This window comes from Vicugna pacos, chromosome 4 (assembly GCF_048564905.1).
Source record: "Vicugna pacos chromosome 4, VicPac4, whole genome shotgun sequence".
NCBI lineage: Eukaryota > Metazoa > Chordata > Mammalia > Artiodactyla > Camelidae > Vicugna > Vicugna pacos.
The window spans coordinates 78867001-78890518 of NC_132990.1; the positions used below are offsets into that span (position 1 = coordinate 78867001).

Sequence of the window (23518 nt, forward strand, 5' to 3'; positions counted from 1 at the left end):
CTCACCCCCAGGACTGAAGGGGCCATGAGGTCCTGGCGCTGGCCTGGCCGGGGTCTCCCCCGGGGCTGCATGCAGAGCCCCTCCCTGCCCACGGCTGTTCACGAAGGCCGGGGTCCTCGATTTCCCTCACTTCCCATGTTTGGAGGACAGTGTGGAGGGACAGCTGAGTGATACTAGTGGCCTCAGCAGCCCCCTTTCCAAATGGCGTCCGTCTGTGGATGGGCGGTCTGAGCGGGTTCCTCAGTGGAGCTGGCCTTTCCTCAGAGAGATGGCCACGCTGATCACCATCACCTGCCAGTTGGAGCTGTCCCTCTGCTCCGGGACTGGGGACCTCGAGCCGGGCCCCCTGTGGGGGAGGGCCGGGCCGCAGAGCTGAGCACAGCAAACAGATTACAACATCCAGCTCCTCAGCGCGGTGCTGGAGCCTGGGCTGCGAGCCCTGGGCCTTTCGGAGTCCTCACCTTGGCCAGGGCTTGGGGTCCTCGGGACGGGTTCCCACCGGCCTTCGTCACGGCCTTGAGACCTCGCACAACTCTGTTGGGCCCCAGCGGGTTTCTCGGCTGCGGGCCCTCTGGCCGTCGCCCTAGCAAGACCCCTCTGCCCGGGTCTTCCGGGGCCGCAGGGGGTTTCTCCTCCGCTCGCGGGCCTTGGCAGCCGCTCCCCCCAGGGGGCACCGGCAGCATCCCCCATCCAGGGACCAGAAGCAGAGGCCGGCTGCCCGGCCGCACGGCGGCTCCGCCAGCAGAGGGCACCCACGGATAATGACCTCCCTGCGGGAAGCTGAGCCAGCCCCTGCTCTGCTGCCCCGAGGGGCCCCGAAGGCCTTCCAGGCCTCCTGGTTGACCTTGTGACCTTGGTCTGACGGAGTGGGGGCTCTGGCGTGGGCTCTGCCTCGCCCAGGACCAGCAGCTGGGCTCCAGCCCTTCCCCAGCCACGTGTCCCCGTTGCGGCCCCTCGGGGCCGGCTCCCTCTGCCGGGTTCTGAGATGCCCGGTGATGATCCACTGAGATGATCCACTCGCCAGCGCTCAGCCCGGCCCTCGCTCTCAGCACAACTGCAGATTTCAGCCGGAGAGAGAGCCACTGACGCCACCACCAGGGTCGATGGACGGGAGGAGGGGCCGGGTTTCCGGTCACGCCGCGGACCAAGGGCGCGGGGGCTGTTTGTGGGTGTGGAGTGCCCTGGGTTACAGCAGGCCTGGCGCCCTCGGCCGGGCCAGCTTGGGTCTGGCTTTTAACACGCACCTTCAGACCGTTTCCAGCCTGTGTTGTAAGGCGCTTTCCCTGCCCCAGACGTACCAGTGTTTGGTTTTCCTTTTTAAGTTTGAATTGACGTCTTTTGATTTATTTTCTTTTTCTCTGGTTTGCATATCAGCCGCGAAATGTCAAAAAGCGTGGTTCTAGCCATGACCCCCCCTTGCCTTCCTTCCCCGTCTCCTGCTCCTCTCTCCCTCCAGAGGGCGCCAGAGGAGTCACACTCTGCCAGGCACAGCTGTAGGCACGGCAGAAACAGCCCCTGCCCAGAGGAAGCTCACGTTCTGGAAAGTTCTCATTAGAATTTATGCATAGATGTATGGAGATGTGGGAACTGCAAAGATAGCACTGAAGGCTCACAGCTGGAAGGATCAGTCAGGTCGGCATTTGAATTGAGCCTCAAAGCGGGTAGGTTTGGCCATGTGGTGATAGGGGAAGGCTGCAGGAACAGTTTGATCAAGGGGAGATGTGCAGCATTTGTGTGGGTACCACCATACACAGCAAAGGTTGCCAGGTCCCTGAGCTGGTTCGTTTGCAGAGAGCCATGGCTGGGCGTGGTTGGGAACTTCCTGACTGTCTTCTTGTCTCTGCCCTCTGTTCCAGCATCTGCATTTCCTGAAGATTTCTCCATTCTAACCACTGTGAAAGCCAAGAAAGGCAGCCAGGCCTTTCTGGTCTCCATTTACAACGAGCAAGGCATCCAGCAGATTGGCCTGGAGCTGGGCCGCTCTCCGGTCTTCCTCTACGAGGACCACACAGGGAAGCCGGGGCCAGAGGACTACCCCCTCTTCAGAGGCATCAATCTGTCGGATGGCAAGTAAGTGGCATCACTCAGCACACCTCTCCCGCTGGGGGTCAGGGGAGGCCATAAAGCTCCCTGGCCAAACCGAGGGCATCATAGCAGGATGGTGCCGGCACGCCCACAGGTGGGCGCCAGGCAGAGAGAGAGCCAGGCTGGGGGTCCTGGGAGCTGCGTCTTGGTCTTGGGTCACCCTCTGTGGCTCTGGGGAACCTTTCTTCTCCCCGACTTCCATGTCCCCTTTGTAAACTGCACTGAACTACATCAGATGCTGGCCTCTTAGTGTCCAAGGGGACAAGGGAGATTGTGTAGTTCCACCCAGACTGTCCTGAAAGGATTTAAAACTGTACCCTTAAGGATACAGACACAGGTGTGGGAGTGAGTGACTTTAAAAAACAAAACCCAAAAAAGCCAAGTCTTTCCAGAATTCTCTGTTGGCTGCACCCCTAAACCCTGGTAGCTTGGAAGTCACCTCTTCTGTGGCTGACACGTCTGAGGCCACGTGTCGTGATCCTTGAAGACCCCAGGTTGTGATTCCCGCGTTTCTCATCGAGAGTTTCACGGAGGCCCGTCAATTCCACCATTTCCCATCAGACTCAGCTTCTCTGACAGCCTGCAGTTTGCTGTCGGAGAAGCCGAGCAGCACAAGGGTGCACCACCAGGCCTCCCCGCCTCTGACCCGCTGACCAGCCCACGCCCGGTTTCACGGCTCTGCTTGGGGCTGGACGGCTGGCCTCGCCCCAGACGTGAGACACCTGGGGCCTGAGTGCGGGGGTCTCACGTGCACGCGGTGTGGACCCGTGCCCAAGCCTACCTGACTGCAGGGAGTCGGCGCGGAGCAGTTGGCCCCCGCCACGCTGCGGGAAGCAGGACTCCTTCCCAGGTCTGCAGGGCTTTGGCAGCAGGGTCCCTCATGCCGCTATTTTGTGACACGAGCCGTCCTTCACCTGCACGGGCTGTCCGTTTCTTTGCAGGTGGCACAGAATCGCTCTCAGCATCCACAAGAAGAATGTCACGTTGATCCTGGACTGTAAAAAGAAGACCACCAAATTCCTAGACCGTAGCGACCACCCCATGATTGACGTCAACGGCATCATCGTGTTCGGCACGCGGATTCTGGATGAGGAAGTGTTTGAGGTACGTGGGGGACAGGCAGCCCCACGCCACCCCGGGACGGATGCCGGCGCGTGGTCGCCGTCAGCAGGCCCGTCCTCTCCTCGGTGACCTGGGGCCAGCCAAGCCGGGGGCCCCGGGGAAGGAAAGCTGCTTCTATTTAACGGTAGGAGGAGTATCTGCCAGTGGAAACAGGTGGTCGAACGGGCTGTCGGGCTTTGAGCACGTGGGGAGAATGAAGTTTGGGCCTCATCTCTCTACTGGGTCCTACTGGGGCCACGTGGCAGGATTTGGCGAACTTCAGGGGCTGGCCGGGCTCAGGGCCAAACTCTCCATTCTCTCCTGTGCTGATCCCAGGCCTCGGGCAGGGTGTTCTGACCTTTCTAAGCCTCAGTATCTCCATCTGTGAAATGGGGTCATGAAGGCAGCTACTTTGAAGAACGTGGCAAAAATTACACGAGGTTGAATGCTTGTAATAAGTACTTGGCACGTGGCAGCCAGCTGTTCTTGATAAATCCACGTTGGAGCAGGTGGAAGGGCGGCCTGGAGCCCAGTAGGTCGGACGTGGAGCCTCAGGGAGAGACCAGAACAGCCGCCTCACGTGGAAGTGAGGGGGGTGGGGCAGCACGTGAAGGGGGGGGTCTGTGGTCCTGCTGATCTTGGCAGCCGTTCTGCGGAGCAGGCGTCCGGGACGGCTGGGTGCCTCGATCCGGCTGGCACTGTCAGACTTGCCCAGAGACGGGATGAACTGCAGGATGGCCAGGCTGGCGCGGCTTCTGGGGGGGGGGGTCTCATGAACTGGGACTGGGCTTTTGCTGGTGTAGACATCTTGCTGGCAGGAGGATCCAGGTAAAGCAGGTGGTGTGGGGAGCTTCAAGACTCACCTGTAAAACATGGGTGCCAAGACTCTACACTGAGAGACAGTGGGGCTCACCTGGGCTCACCGGGCTCAGCTGGGACGCGCTGGGCTTGGGCGCCCGGAAGCCGGGGTCACTGCCGCTGCCTGTTCTGCTCGAGGTCTGAACGCGGAGGCGGGTGGGTGCGCCCAGGCGGGCCGTGCGCGGGGTTTGATTTCACGGGTTGTGCGGCAGCTTTTCTGTGCGGTCATCTCTTTCTAATGTCTAGCGCCTTTGGTGAGCGGAGAGGGTGTCTTACTGTAAAGATCCAGAAACAAGCGTTACCCATCTTAAAAAAAAATCAGGATCCTGAACGAAGAGCCAGAACAGCTGCTTTGCCGTGAGCACAGGCCTGTCGAGTCTCCGTCACTGGAGGGACGCGCCGGGGGCGGAGCCTGGCTCCGCCGCTCACATGCCGTGAGCTCCTGGGTGGCTGCCTCGCCTCCCCGGGAAGCTCGTGCGCACGAGGCGTGCGTGAGAACCGCCGCCTGTGCCTGGCCCGCAGCCAGCATCCCGTTGTGGTCACCCACGTTCAAGACCAGAGAAGGAAGCCCATTTGTCATTTTCAGGAAGAACGGGTCTTGAACCGGAGAGCGCCGGGTTTCCCCCTCTGCCTGGCCTTCCGGCACACAAGGTAGGTCCCGTTCTGAGGCTGAAGGCAGGCGGGCTTTGGACGGACTCAGTGGCCCAGGAAGATGTTCAGAACTCCGGGGAGCCCTTCTTCCTGGTCGTGGCTCTCAACTTGAGCGGGAGTGGCCGCCGGGCACCAGACTTCTGTGAGCCGCAAGGCGTTCACGTTCTGGAGGCAGCATCTCCCTCGCTCCGGGCCTCCCTGGCTGTCAGATGTGCTCACGTTGGAAAATGTGCCGTCTTCCCTAAAGACCAATGGAAGGCGGCAATGCCTTCGGGTGCCCCTCCCAGCGCAAGGAGCAGGTTGGCTGGGTGTCCTCGTGTCCCCGCCACTCTGTCTCAGGCCGAGTGAGACGAGAGTTTTTATTTCTTTTGCTATTAAAGTGATGTAACTCTTCATGCTCCAGCAGATCCCAAGTACACACTTGCTGTTTTAACCACTTTGGTTCTTGGGAATTCCCGTCTCTTTAAAAGGAGGGGCCAGCACCGCTGAAAACTGTTTCCCCAGCAGCCACATCCTTCCCCTGGACGGACTTCCTCTCATTAAAAGCCAGTTTGTCCTGAAGTGAGGCAAGGGGAGCCGGAAGGATTCTGGGTACTTTGGTGCGGGGCCAAGTCGCCGCCGGCACATGCTGAGTGGTGTGTTTTGTGCGGTTTCCAAACAGGGATTTACCCAACTCTCGAGAGAAAGTAGGGGCCACCGGGGTTTTTCCTGGGGTGCGCGTGGCCCCACACAGGCCCCCTTTGTCCAAAGTGAAGTGCCACTGAGGGTAAGAGTCAGAGATGGAGGCCCTCAGGGCCAAGATAAATAAATGCTTCCTGCGGTGCAGCCCCGCGTGTGTGGCTGGGACGGGGGGCAGCGGCCCCGGGCTCCCTCGGCCTCACCAGCCCTGGTGTGAGCCTGATCCTGATGGCGCTGCCCTGCTGTAGGGACGTTGGACATCCAGTCCTTCCAGAGCCACCCGGGGAGGAAGTGGGGTGCACAGCCCAGTCCCCACAGCTGGTGGCCTGGAGCCCACACTGCATGTCTCCAAGCCCAGTGTCCTCATCTGTAAAACGGCGCAGCGGGGCCAGTGCCGTGGGTCGCGGGGCGGCCAGGTGGGGTCTGACCCCCGAGGGCCACAGCAAACCACACGGACCTGGTGGGCAGAGCCGTGGCCGTCCTGGCCCATGTCAGCGTCCACCTGCCAGCGACATCAGCCGTGGTAGTGGCCGTGACCGAGGGGTGCTCTCTCTCTCGTGCAGGGTCACGAGCTGTCCTTTATCTCTGCTTTTCCAGACTCACCTGGTGAGTTAGGTGCTGGGGCTCCCACCGCCTTAGAGACAGGACGCTGAGCTCAGACAATGGAGCCACCTGGGCTCACGGGCAACCCCCTGTGCCGAGAAGCCCAAAGGGAAAGGCCTGGCTGGGGGTCCTGCCGCCTTGGTCCCCAGAGGCGTGGCCCTGCTCTGGAGGGGGCGCCCTGAGGGGCTGCCCGAGGAGCTGCCGGTGGGGGGCGCCCACGGTGGTGTTCCCGGGGCGCTGCGTGTCCCGCGTCACCTTTTCTGGGATGCGCCTGTGTCTTGGGACTGTGAGCAGCTGGGGGCCCCAGGGCTTTGTCCTGCCCCGCCCAGGCTCTGCTGCTGGGGGAGGTCGGGGCCGAGCGTCAGGTCCTTACAGAGGTGCCTCGCACGCCTCCCTGCGTGGGCTTAGGAACGGGCGCTGTGTTTTCGGAAGCGCAGACAAGACTGCCTGGAGGGCCAGCGCGTCCGGCAGGACGTGGGGAGTGGCAAAGCTGGGTGGGAAGCCAGTCAGGGCCGCCAGCAGGGCCCCGTGACAACACACCTCCCGCACTCGGTAAGCCAGTGCCCGAGAGGCTGAGTCACCCACCGCAGGTCACCCAGCACAGCTGCAGCACAGCGGGGCTGGTCCCCAGGTCTGTGGTTGCTGAGGGCCGATGCCTGTCCTGATGTTGCGACGGAGGGTGGGTGTTACGGTCACAGCCTCCCTGGCACCTCTGTCCACCTGACCAAGGAAACAGGACCCCCCCCCCCCCAGGGCGCATCCCCTGAGGTCTGGTGGCGCTGGTGGGTGCCTGGCCTGGCTCTGGCCCTCGTCCTGCACTGGCCCTGAGGACACCGGAACCCCCTGGCGCCTTCCAGGAGGGGCCAGCACAAGCTGCTTGCCGGGGCCTGGCTGTCCGAGCTGGCCTTCCCTGTGTGCCTGGTGGCCTTGGCCAGCCCTGCACCCTCAATGGCCTGGGCTGTGAAATGTGGGGACGGCCTGGTGGGCCCCGCACATCCCTTGGCTCCTCCGTGGGTCTGGAGCTGGCCCGTGTCTGGTGTTCCCCATGCAGGGGTCTGGAGGGTGGGACGGTGGGGAGGGGCTCTGCGGTGGAGGGACCCTCCTCTGGGGCGAGCCTTAAACAGGAGCGGGCCTGGAGGCGGAGCCTGCCCCGGGGGGTGGGGAGCCCGTGAGCTCTGGGCCAAGATCCAGATCTGCTTTTCAGCTGTTGAACGTTCCAAGGGGCAGCAGACAAAACACTGCGAACTAGAGCGTTCCTCGCGGCACCCCCGGTGCTGGCAGGGAGGTGACGGCGCTGCCTGCGCCACCCAGCCCGGCTCCGTCTGCCCTCCCTCAGCCGTTTGGAGAGGCCCGGTGCCTTACCTGATCCCTGGGTCCCTTTTTCCGGGGGCCTGGCTTTCCCACTCACATGGCCTTGGAATTGAGCTTTCCTGGGGCAGGAGCGGGGCCACCGCCGGGGAGGCGGCCCGGGATTCCTCCTCTGCGACGTGAACGGGACCTGGCAGCAAGGTCTCGAAGGAGAGGGTGCCGTGAGCGGGTGTCAGGCCGAGGCTGTGACCTCTGACCCCGGACTCCTCCAGGAGCAGCCTGTCCCGGGCCCCCTGGGGTGCAGGACCCAGTCTGGTGAACGCGAGCTGACCAGCGCGCACCTGGGTGGCGAGGGGTGTGGTGTGGGGCTGCTGCGGGGCCGGGCTGTGTGGGCCCCCTGGGTCCCGCCACACTCGGGGACGCTTTGCTGGGCGCGCGCTCCTCCTGCGGGGGCTGAGGGCGGCTGGGCGCGCCTCGTTGGCGCTTTTCTCCATCTGTCCACTCCCCACGGCTTTGTCAGTCTGACCCCGTCTGTTGCTCCAGTGCCACCTCTGCAGCTTCTGGTCTGTGTGGGTGGCTGACGGGCCGCTGAGGACCACGTGCGGGAGTTGGAGGTGCGTTTCGATCTCCGGTTCAGGTCCAGGAAGGCCTGGACCCTTGCCTGGGGCAGATGGCTGGGAGCCTGCGGGGTGGGGCCAGTGGCCAGCGGGGCATCAGGGAGGGTGTGACCCTCAGCAGAGGCCGGCGGGGGCAGGGTGACGGTGGCGAGATTGCACAGTCTCGTGTTGATGTCTGAGCCAGGGGCTTTCGTCTGGAATCGCTCCTCAGGTGAGCAGGGGTTTCCGGGGGTGGGGAATGCCGGCCTGGGTCCCCCTGGGTGCTCGGGATCCCTGTGGAGTCAAGCAGCCAGGGTCAGGGGAGGGGTGTCTCCACCCGGGGCTTGGCGAGGAGGGGGCCGGAGAGACCCCACAGCGTCAGGCGGGCCCTGCTTCTGCCCGCGAGCTGCGGACCTGGGACCTCCCGCTGCCTGGCCCAGAGGGCTGCAGGCTGTTCCCTGGAGACCGGGAGCAGCAGGGCCCCTTCCCGCGGCTCACACGGGACTTTCTGCACTGTGGGTCCGGTGGGAGGCTGGGTGCCTGGTGGCCCGCAGGCCGCGGGAGGGCCCTGGGGCGCGCGCGCGACGCGTGACTTTGCAGGCGGTCCTGGCCACCTGGGGAGGGGGGGTGCTTCCTACCTTGGTTATTGTGACAGTAACGGTCCCGTGGCTGTGGGTACCGCCCTGCCTGCGGTGGGCAGGCTGGAGGGGGCGAGGGTCTGCAGGTGGACGAGGGGCTGGATTCCGTCCTCCCTGCAGACCGTGTGCAGGGCTGTGGCTGTGAGGCTGTGGGCGTGATGAGACCCCTCTGAGGTGGGGGGGCTCCCCAGGCCGGCGTCTGCAGGGAGAATCGCCCTGTGAACCCGTCCACCACCTCAGGAGGAGGTCTCTGGACGGGGTTGGCTCTCAAGGCTTGGTGTCCCCTGCCGAAGGCGCCCCGGGGTTGGAGGGGCCGGGAGGCGGGGCGTTCTGACGGCCCTGCAGAGCAGAGCGTTCGTCAGAGGCCTTTGATGGCTGCTGCCACCTTGATCTCCGAGGACATGGGAAGTCATGCCAGCCGGTTCCCGTCTGGGCCCCCGGTTTGTCTGGAAGCGCTCGGCACCAGGATGTTCAGGCACGTGTGAAGGCGGCACTGTTCGGTCTCTTCCACCTGACGAGTCTTCACGGGGCCTGGGAGACATGCATTGTATTGGCTCCGAGGAGCCCAGAGAGGTAGAGCCACCTGCCTAAGGTCACACAGCAGGGAAGTCAGTGCAGGGCTGGACTTCGGGCCCCAGTCTGGACCCTTCCCTGGATCAGGTGCAGGAGGGTATTGCTGGACCCCAGTGTCAGACTCCTGTCCCTGCCCCTTTAGGGGTCTCATCCTCCGTCATGACAGTCACTGCCCGCTCCCTCCCCTCTGGAGGGTGACCCTCCAGCCAGCGCCTGGTTCCCGGTCCTTCTTGAGTTCCAAGGACTACGAGTGTCCCCAGTTAAAGTGACCCCCTCCTTCCTGCCCCTCCCCCTAGGCCTGGCCCTGCTCACTTTCCATCTGGAATCACTGTTCTCTGGTCTCCGCTGCATTTTCCAGGCCCCTCCAGGTGGTGTCTGTCCAGCTGCGGCCAGTCCAGAGTCTGTCCACAAGCAGATCTCTCAGAAAGGTCTGGGGACAAGCAGGCAGCAGCCGGGACCCGAAGGCACTGAGGTGCCTCTGACCCACACCTCAGGCTTGGCTTCCACACGGCCTCCTCCAGAGCCCAGCCCTCTGCTTACAGAGCGTGCTTCTGGGAGCTGGTGTTTGAAGCCACTTTTCAGGAGTCGGGAGGGGCAGACTGTCTCCAGAAGCCAGCCGCTCTCGCCCCAGCCCTCTTGCGTCCAGCAGTGAGTGTTTGCAGTCGAGGTGGCCGGGACCACGGTCGTGCCACGGCTGGGACCACTCACGCCGCGGCCGGGACCAGTCATCAAGCTACGTGGCCTTGTGTTCACGATGCCCCTGTGCTTGAGGCGCTAGATCACAGCGCAAAGTCTGCTCAGAACGAGGGCGCTGGCATGGGGTGTGGGGACCAGCCCCGGCCTCTAAAATGAACCCCTCTCGGCCACTCCCCCTGCCCGGCCCCCTGGCAGGGATGCACGTGTTTTGCGTGTAAGCGAGAGGTCCCCCGCCGTGGCTGTGGACCTGCAGGAAGGTCCCCCGGGGGGCAGGGGTCTGCCTGTCACAGACGAAGCTGAATCGTTCTCCTGGTTGACAGAACAAGCAGCAGAAAGGTGTTTCAGGCTGGCACCGTGTTCTGGAACCAAGGAAGTGACATGCAGTGAGGATCAGTGTGAATTTCCGCCCTTGGGTTCAAAGTAGCCAACTGTGCAGATGCAGGGTGGGCGGGCGATGCGGCCGAAGGGCATCCCCGAGGGGGAGGTGCAGGGGTCCAGGCAGGCTGAGCCCGCCAGCGAGCTGGTGGGATGTGGCAGCATGAGGGGCGGAACAGAGGGCGGGATGCTGGAAGGAGGGCCGGACTGTGCCCAGCGAAGCTGAGGGAAGACCCGAGGTCTGAGCCTGGGCTGCGGGTGATGAGGGGTGCTGGGGGGTGCTGGCGCCGGAGGTGGAGCGTCTCGCCAGGGGGGACGATGGCGGATGAGGAGGTGGCGGAGTGAGGACCACGAACAGGATGTGAATGTGGCCTCCAGCATCCACCTCCTCCACCAGGCGCCCTCCGAGCCCACCGCCCAGGATGCCTGCCTTGACCTCCCCGGGCAGAGTTGTCACTCGGTCGTCTGGGCAGCTCTTGAGGAAGCAATGAGAACTTGAGGTCAGGGACACTGGTTTATTCACCTTTGTGTCCATAAAGTCATCACAGAGGTGTGAAGAATGCTGGTTAGATGAACAGTCAGAGCTGCCTGCCTTCAGAGGGAGAGGCTGGTGAGCTTTCGTGAGGGGTCAAGGGCTGACGGGGTGGTGTTGGTGAAGATGGCGGTTGTGGGGTGGAGGTGGCGGCGGCGGCGGCGGTGGTGGTGGTGGTGAGGTTAACGGTGGGGACGTAGCGATGGTGGTGGTGGGGACGGTGATGGTGACAGTGATGGTGGTGATGACAGTGGCTGCTTTGTCTCAGCCCCCTGGGTGCCAGGCCCACGAAGCATCCTGCTCAGACCATCACGCTGAGTCCTCAGGACCTCTCTTCAAGGTAGACCGTATCTTCTTTTGCAGACGCACACGCGGAGGCCTGGAGCGGTCACGCGATGTGTTTGAGGCCCCACGGCTGTTGGGGCCAGCGCGCAGGCGCCCGTGTCGCTGCCCCCGCGCAGCACCGCCCAGGCCTCCTTCCTCGGGGGGCCCGTCCCAGTGTGTGTCGCCTGTGCCCCTCGGTCAGCCCGGGGTCCGCAGGCTTGCTGCTCCCACGGTCCAGAGAGGAGGAGGATGGGACAGCTTCGCTCGTATGCCGCCCAGGCTGGGCTGGGCACCTCAGCATCTGGAGTGAGATATCGCGGGGCGCTCGGGTGACAGGGGCTGTTTGTGGGACCCACGCCCTTTATAGGGTCGTAGGCGCCATGAGCCAGCCTGGCCCCTGCCACTGGCTCTGCTGCCTTCGGTCTGGGGATGGGGGGTCCCCACTCCGAGTTCACTAAGCTGAGCCTTTAATCACTGCGGCCAGTTTCAGGGTCGGATGGGGCTGGGACGTGACCATCCCGCCTCCGCCCCTGCCCCCGGCCCTTTTGTAGAGACCCGGGGGGCACGCGCAGCCCGCACCGCGCAGGTGCGAGTAGGTTCCACCCCAGGCACTGAGGGGCGGCGCCTGGCTGGCGGCATGGGTGAGAACTGGACGGGAACCGGCGGTGGCCGCGTAGCAGGGGGATGCTCACAGACGTGGGCCGGCGAGGCAGGGCCTTGGGGGCAGGAGTACGCGGTTCCTAGCTGCGTGGAGATATTTCTTCAACACTCACCTGAATGATGTTAAGCTGTCTCTCACACCCTCCACGGGTGATCTGCAAATCACGGAGAGAATTGTTTAGACCCTCTCTGGTTTGGGGCCCTTTCTTTTCTGTTGTGAGTCATGATGGAGAATAGCTCAGCAAGATGTAAAATGTGCCCGGTCTGGGCCAGGGAAGACTGAACAGGAAAGGGGGAACCTTTTCTGTGCGAAGTCTCCTGGGACATCAAGAAAGTGTCTCGTAGAAGCCCCTCTGCCCCCTGCCCCCTGTCCCCCAGGCTGGCCCCGCCTGTCCAGCTCCACCCGGCTCCCCCAGGCAGGAAGGCAGCAGCGTGCCGGTCCCAGGCGCTCTGCACGCGTGTGCCCACTCCATGCCACTTGTTGGCATGTGCAGCCGTGGCACAGCGCCCATTCACAGGGCCGGGCAGGCTCCGCCCTCTAGCAGCCCCCAGGCTGGTGTTGCTTCCCCCTCCTTGTACAGACGAGGAGACGTTCTGGGAACACACTGAGGTTCCCTCGGCTGGGATGGAAGTGCAGGTGTGCGGGCTCCGCGCCCCCCCGCCAGCATCCTCCCCCAGCCGCACGCGGGCGGCCCGCCAGGTTGGCCCCGCGTGGGGCAGATTTGTGGCCAGAGCGGCTGGCATCAGGAAGGCCAGTGCTGCCCTCATTTTCGCCGTACAGACGGCACGCCCTCCCGCAGCCTTGGACAGGAAGCCCCCGTCCTCTCAGGTTACCTGCGTGTCTGCGTTTGCACGAGTGTGAAGTGCTCTGGCTAAAATTAGCTGCAGGATCCGCAGGCAGGGCCAAGTGCGCGGCGGGAGCCCCGGGCTGGTGGGGCGGGTCCAGGCAGGGCCGCGGGCGGGCGGGGGAGGCCTGCGCAGCTCGTGGGAGCCGGCGCGGGTTGAGAGGGAGCCGCCGCCAGCGCTCCAGGCTGGGAAGCACGAGCGAGGGCCCCCCTCGTTTGGGCAAAGACGTTTCCCGACTCCACAGCCCCCAGGGGCGCAAAGCTCTCCAACGAAAACTTCGCAATTTCCTCAGCTTGTGGCAGAAACACAGTCTGGATAAAATCTCTTAATTGGAGAAGGCAGAACGGGTTCCCTCAGCAAAACGCCCGGCTCAGCGAGGGCTGAGGACGCCTGTGCACTGCGCGTCCTGGTGGCTGCGTCCCCGCGGGCCGCCCGGCCTGACCCGGGCAGGAAGACGGGCCGCCCATTGCCACCCCGGGCGTTGGGGCCGTGCAGGCAGAGGCCACGGTGACCGCCAGGCTGGGCCGGTGCGGGAGCTGCCGGGGGCTCCGTCCAGCGTCACTGATGCGGTGGGGGCGGGAATGAGACGTGTGGGAGGAGAGAATGAGGGTGTCATCCGAGCGAGGGCTGCTGTTCGAGGCAGCGGCACCATGGGGCGGGCCGCGCCGGGCTGCCGAGGCTGGGGCCTTCAGAGCTAAACTGAGCGATTGGAGGGGCGGCCTGGGGTCGGAGGTGTGGACTTGGGGCCGCCTGTGTCCGTGAGGCAGCGGGGCACGCACCTGCCCATGGAGGGCTGCCTGGGAGAAGCGGCTGTGCCGTTTACAGGAGCTGGGAGCGCACTGCAGGCGCACCACTCCATCTCCAAGAAGCCCAGGCAGCTCTGGGTGGGGCCCACGGGGTGGTGCCTCGGGACCCCCACGCTGTGCCCTTGAGAGAGCGACCCCCTCCCGGAGCCTCAGTGAGTGTGTCTGTGAGGTGGGAGACGGGAAACAGGGCTCCAGCTCCCACACGGAGAGGCCAGAGGAGGCTGCTGGGAAGGTGAAAGGCCGACCAGTCAACATCCGTCGGGGCTGCGGGGCGGGGCGGGGCGGGGGCAGCCCCGGGACCTGGGGGCTGCTGCTGAGGAGGAGAGGGAGTCCCAGGCCCGCTGGTGCCAGCCCAGTGCCCTCAGTGGGTCAGCTGCCCGCGCTGGGCCGGGCCGCGCGTGACCTCGTGGGTCCTGACCTGCGGGGAAGCCAGAGGTGCACTGTCACGGGTGGCGTGCGCTCAGGGCCTCCCGGCTCCCGGAGAGAGGTGCTGCCAGCAGGCGGCCCGCGGGAACGTGCGGTCTGCATGCTCGGTCAGGAGCTCAGGTGCGGGTGCTCTCCTGGTGCCCCGGGCCCTGCGAGGCTCAGGGAGGGAGAGTGTCCGTGCAGGGAGGCGGGGTCCCGCCCCCATCACAGCAGATGAGGGGAAGCCAGGGGTTTCAGGGGGAGAGGAGAGGGCAGTGGGGGACCTCGGTGAGTGCCCGCCACCGTCGCGGACGAGGGGCCCGCAGGCCCTGGTCAAGCGTGAGAGCGGCGTGAATGCCGCGGGGGGAGGGGGGTACGTGGTGGGCCCTCTTGGTTCTGCATGGTTCTTCGACCTCACTGCCTCAGTTTCCCCATCTGTAAGATGGGGCTTGTGGTGGGGCTCAGGGAGGATGCACGGGGGGTGTCCAGCAATGGCCAGGCGCACAGTGGAGCCATCCCGGCATCACAAATCCTGGGACTCAGAGACCTGGGAGCTGACCCACTGCCGAGCCCAGGGGGACCCACCCCCTAACCTCAGGTTCCTAGTCTGTAAAATGAGACGATTTTACTACATCAAGGGTTTTGACTTTCTAAGAAAACCCTGGAAGCCCTTTCTTACGTAACATCTTCCGGGGCAGCCTGATGTGTAAAACCTGCTGAAGACCCCAGGTGCCTCCACGGAGCCCCTTTTGAGAAGCCCTGCCTGGGCTGAGCTGCGAGGGGCAGGGAGGCAGGATGCCAGGAGGTCCGGGGGCGCAGCGGAGCTGGGGCTGTCCCCTGGCGCTCCCTGGGCTCTGAGGGGCTGTGGCTGGGGGCCCCGCATGTCCCACCGGCAGCCCCTGCGAAGGCTCCGCGGGGAGGGGCTTCATGACGGGTCTCCCGCCTGGAGCTGGAGCTGGTTTCCCGTCACTGGAGGCATTGTGGAAAACTCTTGAAACACAGTCTTGAAGTTGTGACCATTCGTTTCACACTTGAAAGGCAACATGTACCGGCTTGTGGGCAGCTGTGGGGCTGACGCCTCCAAATTGGGTGGCGGCTGCCAGCAGATTCTGGGGTTGCCTCTGGCCTCAAGGATACGAAGCACCGCGGGAGAAGGGGACGGGGTCTCCACACGGGACGTGAGGTCCCGGCGGCCCCAGCCTGAGACGCAGGCTCGGACCCTGCAGTCCTGGCTTCCTTCCTGTCCCCATGGCGGGTCTGCTTTGGTTTTCCGAACTCCTGGCGGAGCCGTCTGCGTGGTCCAGCTGGGCGTGGAGGAGGGCGGAGAGCCGAGGCTCCCAGAGGCTGGTCCTGTCTGGGGCTGCCCGCTGGTGGCCGGTGGGCCTGGGACAGTCCCCCACGGGCCCCTCGCTCCAGAGGGAAAGTGGTTGGCTCTAGTGGGACATTCCAGGAGGGACAGAGGGCGTCCTGAGGCGTCACTGGGGGTGGAAGGGGGGCGCTCCCCTGGGGGGCTGCACTGGCCCAGATGTAAGCTGGGAGCTTGTCGGAGGACTAAGGGGGCGGCTCTCAGTCCTGGCTGTGCGCCACGACAACCAGAGCCTTACGGCTCCGAACCCCACGCACCCAGCAGCCCTTTAGGACAGAGTGTCTGAGGCGGCCCCTGCTGCGGGTGGGGCCGGAGGAGGCAGGACTTCCCTCTGCCCTGGAGGCCTCCGCGGGGCAGGTTTCGTGAAGGTCACGGGTTTCAGGGACGTGGGCGTCCTTGAGCGTGACGCCCCTGGACACCGGAGCCGCCCCCTGTCCCCGTGGCTGCCTGTGCCCCCCAGCACTCTATCAGTGCTTTTGGGGCCAGGAACTGTCCCATCTCTAGTCAGGATAGCGATCATCGGCCCGAGGGGAGAGGGCCTGGAACCCCCGGCCCAGGGCGGGGCCCCCGTGCTCCTGGCCTTGTGCTGGCCTGGTCCCCCCGTGTGGCCAGGGAGGGGCCGTCGGTGGCTTCCTTGGGCCGTGCGGGTGCGTTTGAGACCCGGCTCCTCCCCCCAGTCCTCGGTGGGGTCTGCTGCTGGGGGCTGTGGGGGCAGCGTCCTGGGCCCCCTCCCTGCCCTGCCCCCTGCACCCCCGGGAGGTGGCACCAAGGCAGCACCTGGCTGCACACGCACCCGTGGGCGGTTTGAAGACGGCAGCATCTGCTCCGTCTAGGAGTTTGGGGGCAGAGCTGGTGCCACTCCCGTGTCATCCCAGGGTCCTGCCCCGAAGCTCCCTGCTCCTGATGGGGTGCTCAGTGGTGTGAGCCCCCACCCCCTGTGCAGGAAAGAGGTAGTGGGTGGGCTGGACGGGGCTCCAGACGAGGACCCAGGGGCAGAGCTTCTGGGGGCTTCACGCCTGCGCCTCAGCCTCCCCTTCTCCACGACGGGCGGGGGGCCAGGGCCCCTGCCCTCTGAACAGAACAAATGGGCGTGTGTTTTTGGCGCCAAAACCCACCAGAGGACTTGGTGGGAAAAAGGATTTTGAACACGTGTGGGCATTTGCCGGGGAGGGTGGATGCTGGGAATGAGGGGCTCCACGCTTGCAGGGCCCTCGGCTGACCACGTGTTCGCTCCTGCACCTGGCGGGGCGGGCGGCCGGGCGGGAGCCAGGCCTGGCTGGGGCTGGTCTGCACCAACGTGCTCCCACCCCAGAGCCGGGGCTGAGTGGTGGGAGACCCCCCTGCTCGGGTTCGTGGGTGTGGACGCCCCGGTCTTCAGCCCTGCTCACCGCTGTGGGGCCTGAGTGCCACCTTGTGCGGGTCTGGGAGGCCCGGTGCCGGGCCGGGCGCCCTGGGAGACAGGGACACGGGGACACCGGCCACGTGCACGGCCGTGGACCTGGCTCTGCGGGGAGGCAGGCCCTTGGCCAGACCGCTGCGATCAGTGTGCCCGCAGCTCCATCGTGGGGATCCCCCAGGGGTCATGCTGCCCTCAGGGGCTCCGGCCTCCTTCCTTCCAGTCACTGCACGGAGGACGCGTGTTCAGACGTCAGGCTGCCAGTTGGAAGGAGAAAATGTTGTATCTGAGTGGGATGAAATTTGAACTAGAAGTCATGTTGTTTAGGGAAAACACGTGCTTTTGAGTCACCGGTTCTGGCGTGTGGTTCTGCTGGACAGTTTGAAGCAAGGGCGAGGGCCTGGTGCCCCTGACACCCGTGGGTGGGTGAGGGGAGAAGGGCGTGAATTTGCAGAGCAAAGCCTCCTGCCCAGTGCTGAGGGGTGTGGGGGGGCTCCTCGCCTGCTCTGCCGCCACGACGCCCTCCTCGCTGCAGTGGGGGTGGGCGGGGGCTAGGGCCCCAGCGGGCAGCACCCCCGCACGCCTGCTTGTCGCAGTGGCAGGAGGGCAGAGGGGCTGCTGCCGGGCTGGGCCTGGTGATGCTGACGGGGCGGTGTGTGTGCCGGCGGGAGGAGCTGTCCACTTCAGGGTCGCCTGCCTGGAGTAAGGCCGCCGGGGCGGTGGGGGGTGGGAGGGAGTTCCAAGCCCCTCTCTCATCATGGGGGATTTCAAACCCAGGTTGGGGGGCCACGTATTTGGAACCGTGCCTCAGGGACCAGGCAGGGGTGGGCCTCTTCTGGGCTCCAGGACTGCCACCCATCTCTGGATTGGTTTCCCACCGAGCCTTTGGGAAGCCGAGGAGGGCAAGGGTCTTGTCCCCAGAGCAGCGCACACGGCCGGCACCTTGTTTCACAGACCCAGAGGCCATCTCTGGACCCAAGCTTAGTGGCCTTGGGTGACATGTCCCCCAGCCCTGCCACAGTCTGGCGATGAGAGGCCACATCTGGCCCCTCTCGCACCTCTCTCTCCCCTCCCGGCCCAGCCCGGGATCTGGCCCAGGGAAAGGGCTCACGCACCTTCGGCAGATGGACAGGCAGGGCGGGTGCGCCTTCTTTGCCTGGGCCTGTGGTTCTGATGTGTGTTCTGGCTTCACTCATGGCCCTGCCCTGCAGGTGCCTACCTAATGTGCCTCGGCAGAGCCGGGGTGCAGGGTCAAGGGCAGCCTCAGGCTTCTGGCCAGAAGGGGGCGGTGGGACTGGTGGGGACATCAATGGAAACCTGACGAATTCACGGTCTGGGTACGACGGTGCCTTATGTGTGAGGCGCAAGGCAAGCCCGTGGTGTCGGGGCGGTCGTGGGCACCGCCAGGCAGTGGCTCTGGGCCATGGCTGCGTCCCTTGTGTGCGGTGCAGTGGCTTGCACTTCGTAGGTGCGCAGTAGTTGCTTTTGATGAGTGGATGGAAGGATGAGTGGGTCATGGGTAGATGGATGGAAGGACCATGGATGGATGTGTCACGGATGGATGGGCGGATGGAAGGATGGATGGTGGCCGGGTAGTGGGCGATTGTGCGTGGGTGGGTGGTTGAGAACAAGCTGGGCTCTTTGCCTGCGGTAAACACGCTCGTCCTTCCTCCCTCCTCGGGGGCTGACACCCGTTTCCTGTTGAGTCCCCCTCGGCCCCACGACCTCCCCTCACTGGCCCTTCCGCATGTGCCCTCTTGCCCCCTTTCCAGTGCCGCTGTCCGGACCAGTGGTCTCTGCCCTGCCGTCCTCACTCATGTGCTGCCAGCGACCCACTCTTCACCCCTTGGGACCTCAAAGCCTCTTAATGCCTTCAGATCCTGCCCCCACCCAGGACTTTTCCTGAGCACCCCTCCATTGATCACAAATCCTTAATGCTCCTTACGGAGCACCTTCTGTGTACACGGAGTCTTGCCAGGGGGACCCATAGCCCCCGGGACCGGGTGAGGTGGATATTAGCACCTTTATGCTCATTCGCAGCAGAAAGAGAAGGGCTCAGAGAGGTGAGCGGGCTGACGAGGGCCACACAGCCAGAAAGTGCTGTGCACAGCAGCTCCTCCCCGCACACCCCGGGGGTGGGGATTCCCTCTGTCCCTGGAGCTGGCTGACTGTCACCGTGTCCAGTGCTCTGAGCTGTCCCTCGTCCAAGTGCAGTGCCTGTCCTGCTCCGGCCAGACCTCAAGTCAGGGGTCTCCTGGAGGAGAGCGGCCCGCAGCGACGAGGAGCAGGTGCACACAGAGCCTCGCCCAGAAGCCGGTACCGGGCCGAGGGACGGAGGGCGGTGCGCGGGGACCCGGAGCGCACGGCGAGGGGCCCCTCAGGGCCCCCGGGGCTGCACGCCAGCACGCCGGGGGCTTTCTGGAGGAGGGGAAGCTGTGCTTGAGCCAAGGTCCAGAGAGGTCTCTCCACCCGAAGGAGCGAAGTTGCAGATGAGCCATGAGAATGTGCCGCCCTCTGGGTGCAGCCCTGGCACCTTGACCCCAGGACCCACTGGTGATGGCTTCGCAGTGGCCTCGGGCCCGTCCTTCACTGTCACACAGAACGGATTCTGGGGAAGACGCATGCACAGCAAGGAGCGCAGCCCTGGCATCGCCCCTGATGACCCTGCGTGGGCGCTGTCCCCAAGGACGGAGTCCAGCGTCCCCACATCCTTCCGTCTTCTTCCCCCAACAACGAGAGCTCGGCGGGTCGTGTGATGATGGGGCCCCGCTCTCCTGCCTGGTGACTGCCGCGCTGGCCTCTTAGGGCTTGGCTCCTCCAGCTGCAGAACGGGGATTAAGCAGGCGCAGTCTGCAGGGTCCTCTTGGGCGCAGAGAGCTTCTCTGCCCAGCGTCAGATTGACAGGAAACGCTGTCTAAACACGAGTCATTAACGCAGTTATTACCACTTCAACCAGTTTACTCCCGCAGGATGGGGTCGAAGCCCTGGGGGACGGCGGGTGCTTGGTGGGGTTTGTGGGACCTGTGCTGTCCCTTCCCTTGGAGCTGCCCTGTCGTTTTGCGTCGTCTCCCCATCGTGATGAGAACAGTGGAATAAAATGCATGCTCTCCTGAGCTGACAGTGGCGCTGTTGGCTGCCGGGAGGATGCCTGGAAAAGACCAGGAGGCTCGGTGGCTGGTGGGGTGATCCATGCACCTGCGGCAAGTGTCAGCCATGCATCCCCTTTCCTGGCTGAGTGATTCTAACCGTCGTGTGGACGAATGGCAGCTGGTCCCCATCCACGCGCCATTGGTGCGCGCTGGGCTGCTCCCACCCGTGGCTGTGGGGATGGGTTGGCTGTGAACGTGGGCGGCCATGGGCTGGAGCCCCTCCCGCAGCTCTCTCTGGGGTGAACTGATTTGGGCGAATTGTTCATGTACCTATCTGAGTCCTTGGTATTGAAATTTCTGGGTCGTAGGGAATTTTGCCTCCTGAAAAAATCTTCACTCCCCACCCCTGTGGTTGGGGCGGCAGAGAAGGAGGCAGGGTGCTTCCAAGCCCTTGGAGTTTAGGGCTGAGGAATTCACAGGTTGCATTGATCGCCTGCAGGAGACAAAAGATCTGAGCACTGGTCTGGCACCTGGCAGGCGCTCAAAAGGTGTCTGATGGATGGATGGATGAGTGTGTGTGTGGGTAGATGATTCGATGGATGGATGGGTGGTTGGATGGATGGTTGGGTGGATGGATGGATGGATGGTTGGATGGATGGATGGATGGATGGATGGATGGATGGATGGATGGATGGATGGGTGTGTGGGTGGGTGGATGGATGGATGTACGGATGGATGGTTGGATGGATGGATAGATGGATGGATGGATGAATGGATGAATGGATGGATGGTTGGGTGGATGGATGGATGGTTGGATGGATGGTTGGGTGGATGGATGGATGGATGTTGGATGGATGGATGGATGGATGGGTGTGTGGGTGGGTAGATGGATGGATGGATGGACGGATGGATGAGTGTGTGTGGGGGTGGGTAGATGGATGGATGGATGGGTGGTTGGATGGATGGTTGGGTGGGTAGATGGATGGATGGATGGACGGATGGATGGTTGGATGGATGGATGGATGGATGAATGGATGGATGGTTGGGTGGATGGATGGATGGTTGGATGGATGGTTGGGTGGATGGATGGATGGATGGTTGGATGGATGGTTGGGTGGATGGATGGATGGATGGTTGGATGGATGGATGGATGGATGGATGGATGGATGGATGAATGGATGAATGGATGGATGGTTGGGTGGATGGATGGATGGATGGGTGTGTGGGTGGGTAGATGGATGGATGGATGGACGGATGGATGAGTGTGTGTGTGGGTGGGTAGATGGATGGATGGATGGGTGGTTGGATGGATGGTTGGGTGGGTAGATGGATGGATGGATGGACGGATGGATGGTTGGATGGATGGATGGATGGATGAATGGATGGATGGTTGGGTGGATGGATGGATGGTTGGATGGATGGTTGGGTGGATGGATGGATGGATGGTTGGATGGATGGTTGGGTGGATGGATGGATGGATGGTTGGATGGATGGATGGATGGATGAATGGATGAATGGATGGATGGTTGGGTGGATGGATGGATGGATGGGTGTGTGGGTGGGTAGATGGATGGATGGATGGACGGATGGATGAGTGTGTGTGTGGGTGGGTAGATGGATGGATGGATGGGTGGTTGGATGGATGGTTGGGTGGGTAGATGGATGGATGGATGGACGGATGGATGGTTGGATGGATGGATGGATGGATGAATGGATGAATGGATGGATGGTTGGGTGGATGGATGGATGGTTGGATGGATGGTTGGGTGGATGGATGGATGGATGGTTGGATGGATGGTTGGTTGGATGGATGGATGGATGGTTGGATGGATGGATGGATGGATGGATGAATGGATGAATGGATGGATAGTTGGGTGGATGGATGGATGCATGGTTGGATGGCTGGCTAACTGGGTGAGCGGGTGGATGGACGGATGGATGGCTGGCTGGACAGGTGAACTGGTGGATGGTTGGATGAGTGTGTGGGTGGGTAGATGGATGGATGGGTGGTTGGATGGATGGTTGGGTGGGTAGATGGATGGATGGATGGACGGATGGATGGTTGGATGGATGGATGGATGGATGAATGGATGAATGGATGGATGGTTGGGTGGATGGATGGATGGTTGGATGGATGGTTGGGTGGATGGATGGATGGATGGTTGGATGGATGGTTGGGTGGATGGATGGTTGGATGGATGGATGGATGGATGGATGGATGAATGGATGAATGGATGGATGGTTGGGTGGATGGATGGATGCATGGTTGGATGGCTGGCTAACTGGGTGAGCGGATGGATGGACGGATGGATGGCTGGCTGGACAGGTGAACTGGTGGATGGTTGGATGAGTGTGTGGGTGGATGGATGGGTGGCTTGAGGGGCTTTTGGAAGCAGCAGCTCTCCCAGAGGAGGTCTGGCCCCAAGGACAAACTTTCAGGTGTCAGGCAGGTCTCCTGGGTCCCCACGTGGGTCCCTTCCGTGCCGCCTGCTCAGGGCTCTCATCCTCTTTAGGGAGATATCCAGCAGCTGCTCTTCGTCTCGGACCACCGGGCGGCTTACGATCACTGCACGCACTACAGCCCTGACTGTGACACCGCGGTCCCCGAAAAGCCCCAGTCCCAGGACCCCAACCCGGATGAATACGTGAGTCCTGGTGGGGGCCAGGGGCAGGCCCTCTTGCGGGGGTGGGGTGGGGGGAGGGGCACAGAAGCCGTGGGACCCCTGTTAACCCACTGGGTGAGAGTGTAATCGATCTGGGGACAAGGTGGGTTCCTGAGCCACCTTACAAAGGGTCCTGAGCCCTCAAAGTGACCGAGTCACAAAAGGCCCTTCACACAAGGTTCTGGGTGAAGAGAGAGGGCTCTCTTACCCTTAACACCTGCCCCAGGTGCTTGAGAGAGGGTGCCACAGGTGCCCTCGGGGCGCCGCCTCGGGGCTGCCAGGTCGGGGGGCTCGGGGCCGTCCGCGCAGAACGGCGGGCCCTCTGACCCCCAGAGGGACAGCCTCGGCCCGAGGGTTCCAGGAGTGTGCCCGACGCCTCCCTGCGGATGGGCGTGTCCAGGCTCAGCCTTCCATCCCCCGCCCCGCCCTCCAGCCGCGTCTCAGTTAATCCTGTCTGCAGCCCTTTGTGCCCGATGGGAAGCCTCCCCAGCCCCTGCCCAGTAGAATTCAGTCACTCATGTCTCCTCTGGCCTCCCTTCTTTCACGGCCAGTGGGAAGAGGAGTAGGCTGGCCCCAGGCGGCCGTGGAGCCCGGCCCAGCACTTCGTGCAGACCGGAGCGCGGGGCAGGGTTCCCGCCCCTGAGGCCTCCCGCTCCACCCCACCCCCACCCCCTCAGCTCCGAGGCTGCCTCTCCTGAGTGGTTCTGGGCAGGTCGGGGGCAACCCTGGGGCGGTGGCCTTGTGAGCAGAGCCCACCATTTGGCTGGTTCTCCTGGTCCTCAGGTCCCGGGGGTCAGAACAGCTGGACCTTTGGGGCCCATCTGTCGTTGAAGGGGACGTGGGTCCCTGTTACATCCCTGGGACTTCTCATGGGGCTGGCTCTGCCCCCCAGGAGCTGGAGGGGGAGGACCCTGTTCAGGGCCCGCGGGCCGTGTCTAGAGCTGGGCGTGACTTTCTGGCACCTGATCTTCGTGGCTGAGCCTGCGGGGAGGGAGAGGCCGTTTGCCTCTCGCGTGGGGGTCTCGCTCCTTCATCACGCGGCCCCGGTGACTTTCAGTACCCGGATGGAGAGGGCGAAGGAGACACCTACTACTACGAGTACCCCTACTACGAGGACACGGACGACGTGGGCAAGGAGCCCACCCCCACCGAGGCGCCGGTGGGAGCTACTCGCGAGACCACGGAGGTGGCCGAGGTCAGGCCGGGGGGCTGCTGGTCCCTGGGGGCGACAGCAGGGCAGGGGGAGGACAGGAGGCGCCTCGGCGAGCC

The 23518-nt window shown here is 63.7% G+C and overlaps 1 protein-coding gene across 2 annotated transcripts in view; it reads left to right on the top strand.

Annotated features, from left to right (window-relative positions):
- Window positions 1–23518, top strand: part of COL5A1 (collagen type V alpha 1 chain) — a 146827-nt gene that overhangs the window by 41122 nt on the left and 82187 nt on the right. For both annotated transcript variants that reach the window (XM_072960518.1, XM_072960520.1), the window contains exons 3-6: window positions 1857–2070; window positions 3027–3189; window positions 22100–22231; window positions 23307–23444. In XM_072960518.1, the coding sequence (XP_072816619.1) occupies window positions 1857–2070; window positions 3027–3189; window positions 22100–22231; window positions 23307–23444 (647 nt within the window). The remainder of the gene's footprint in view (window positions 1–1856; window positions 2071–3026; window positions 3190–22099; window positions 22232–23306; window positions 23445–23518) is intronic.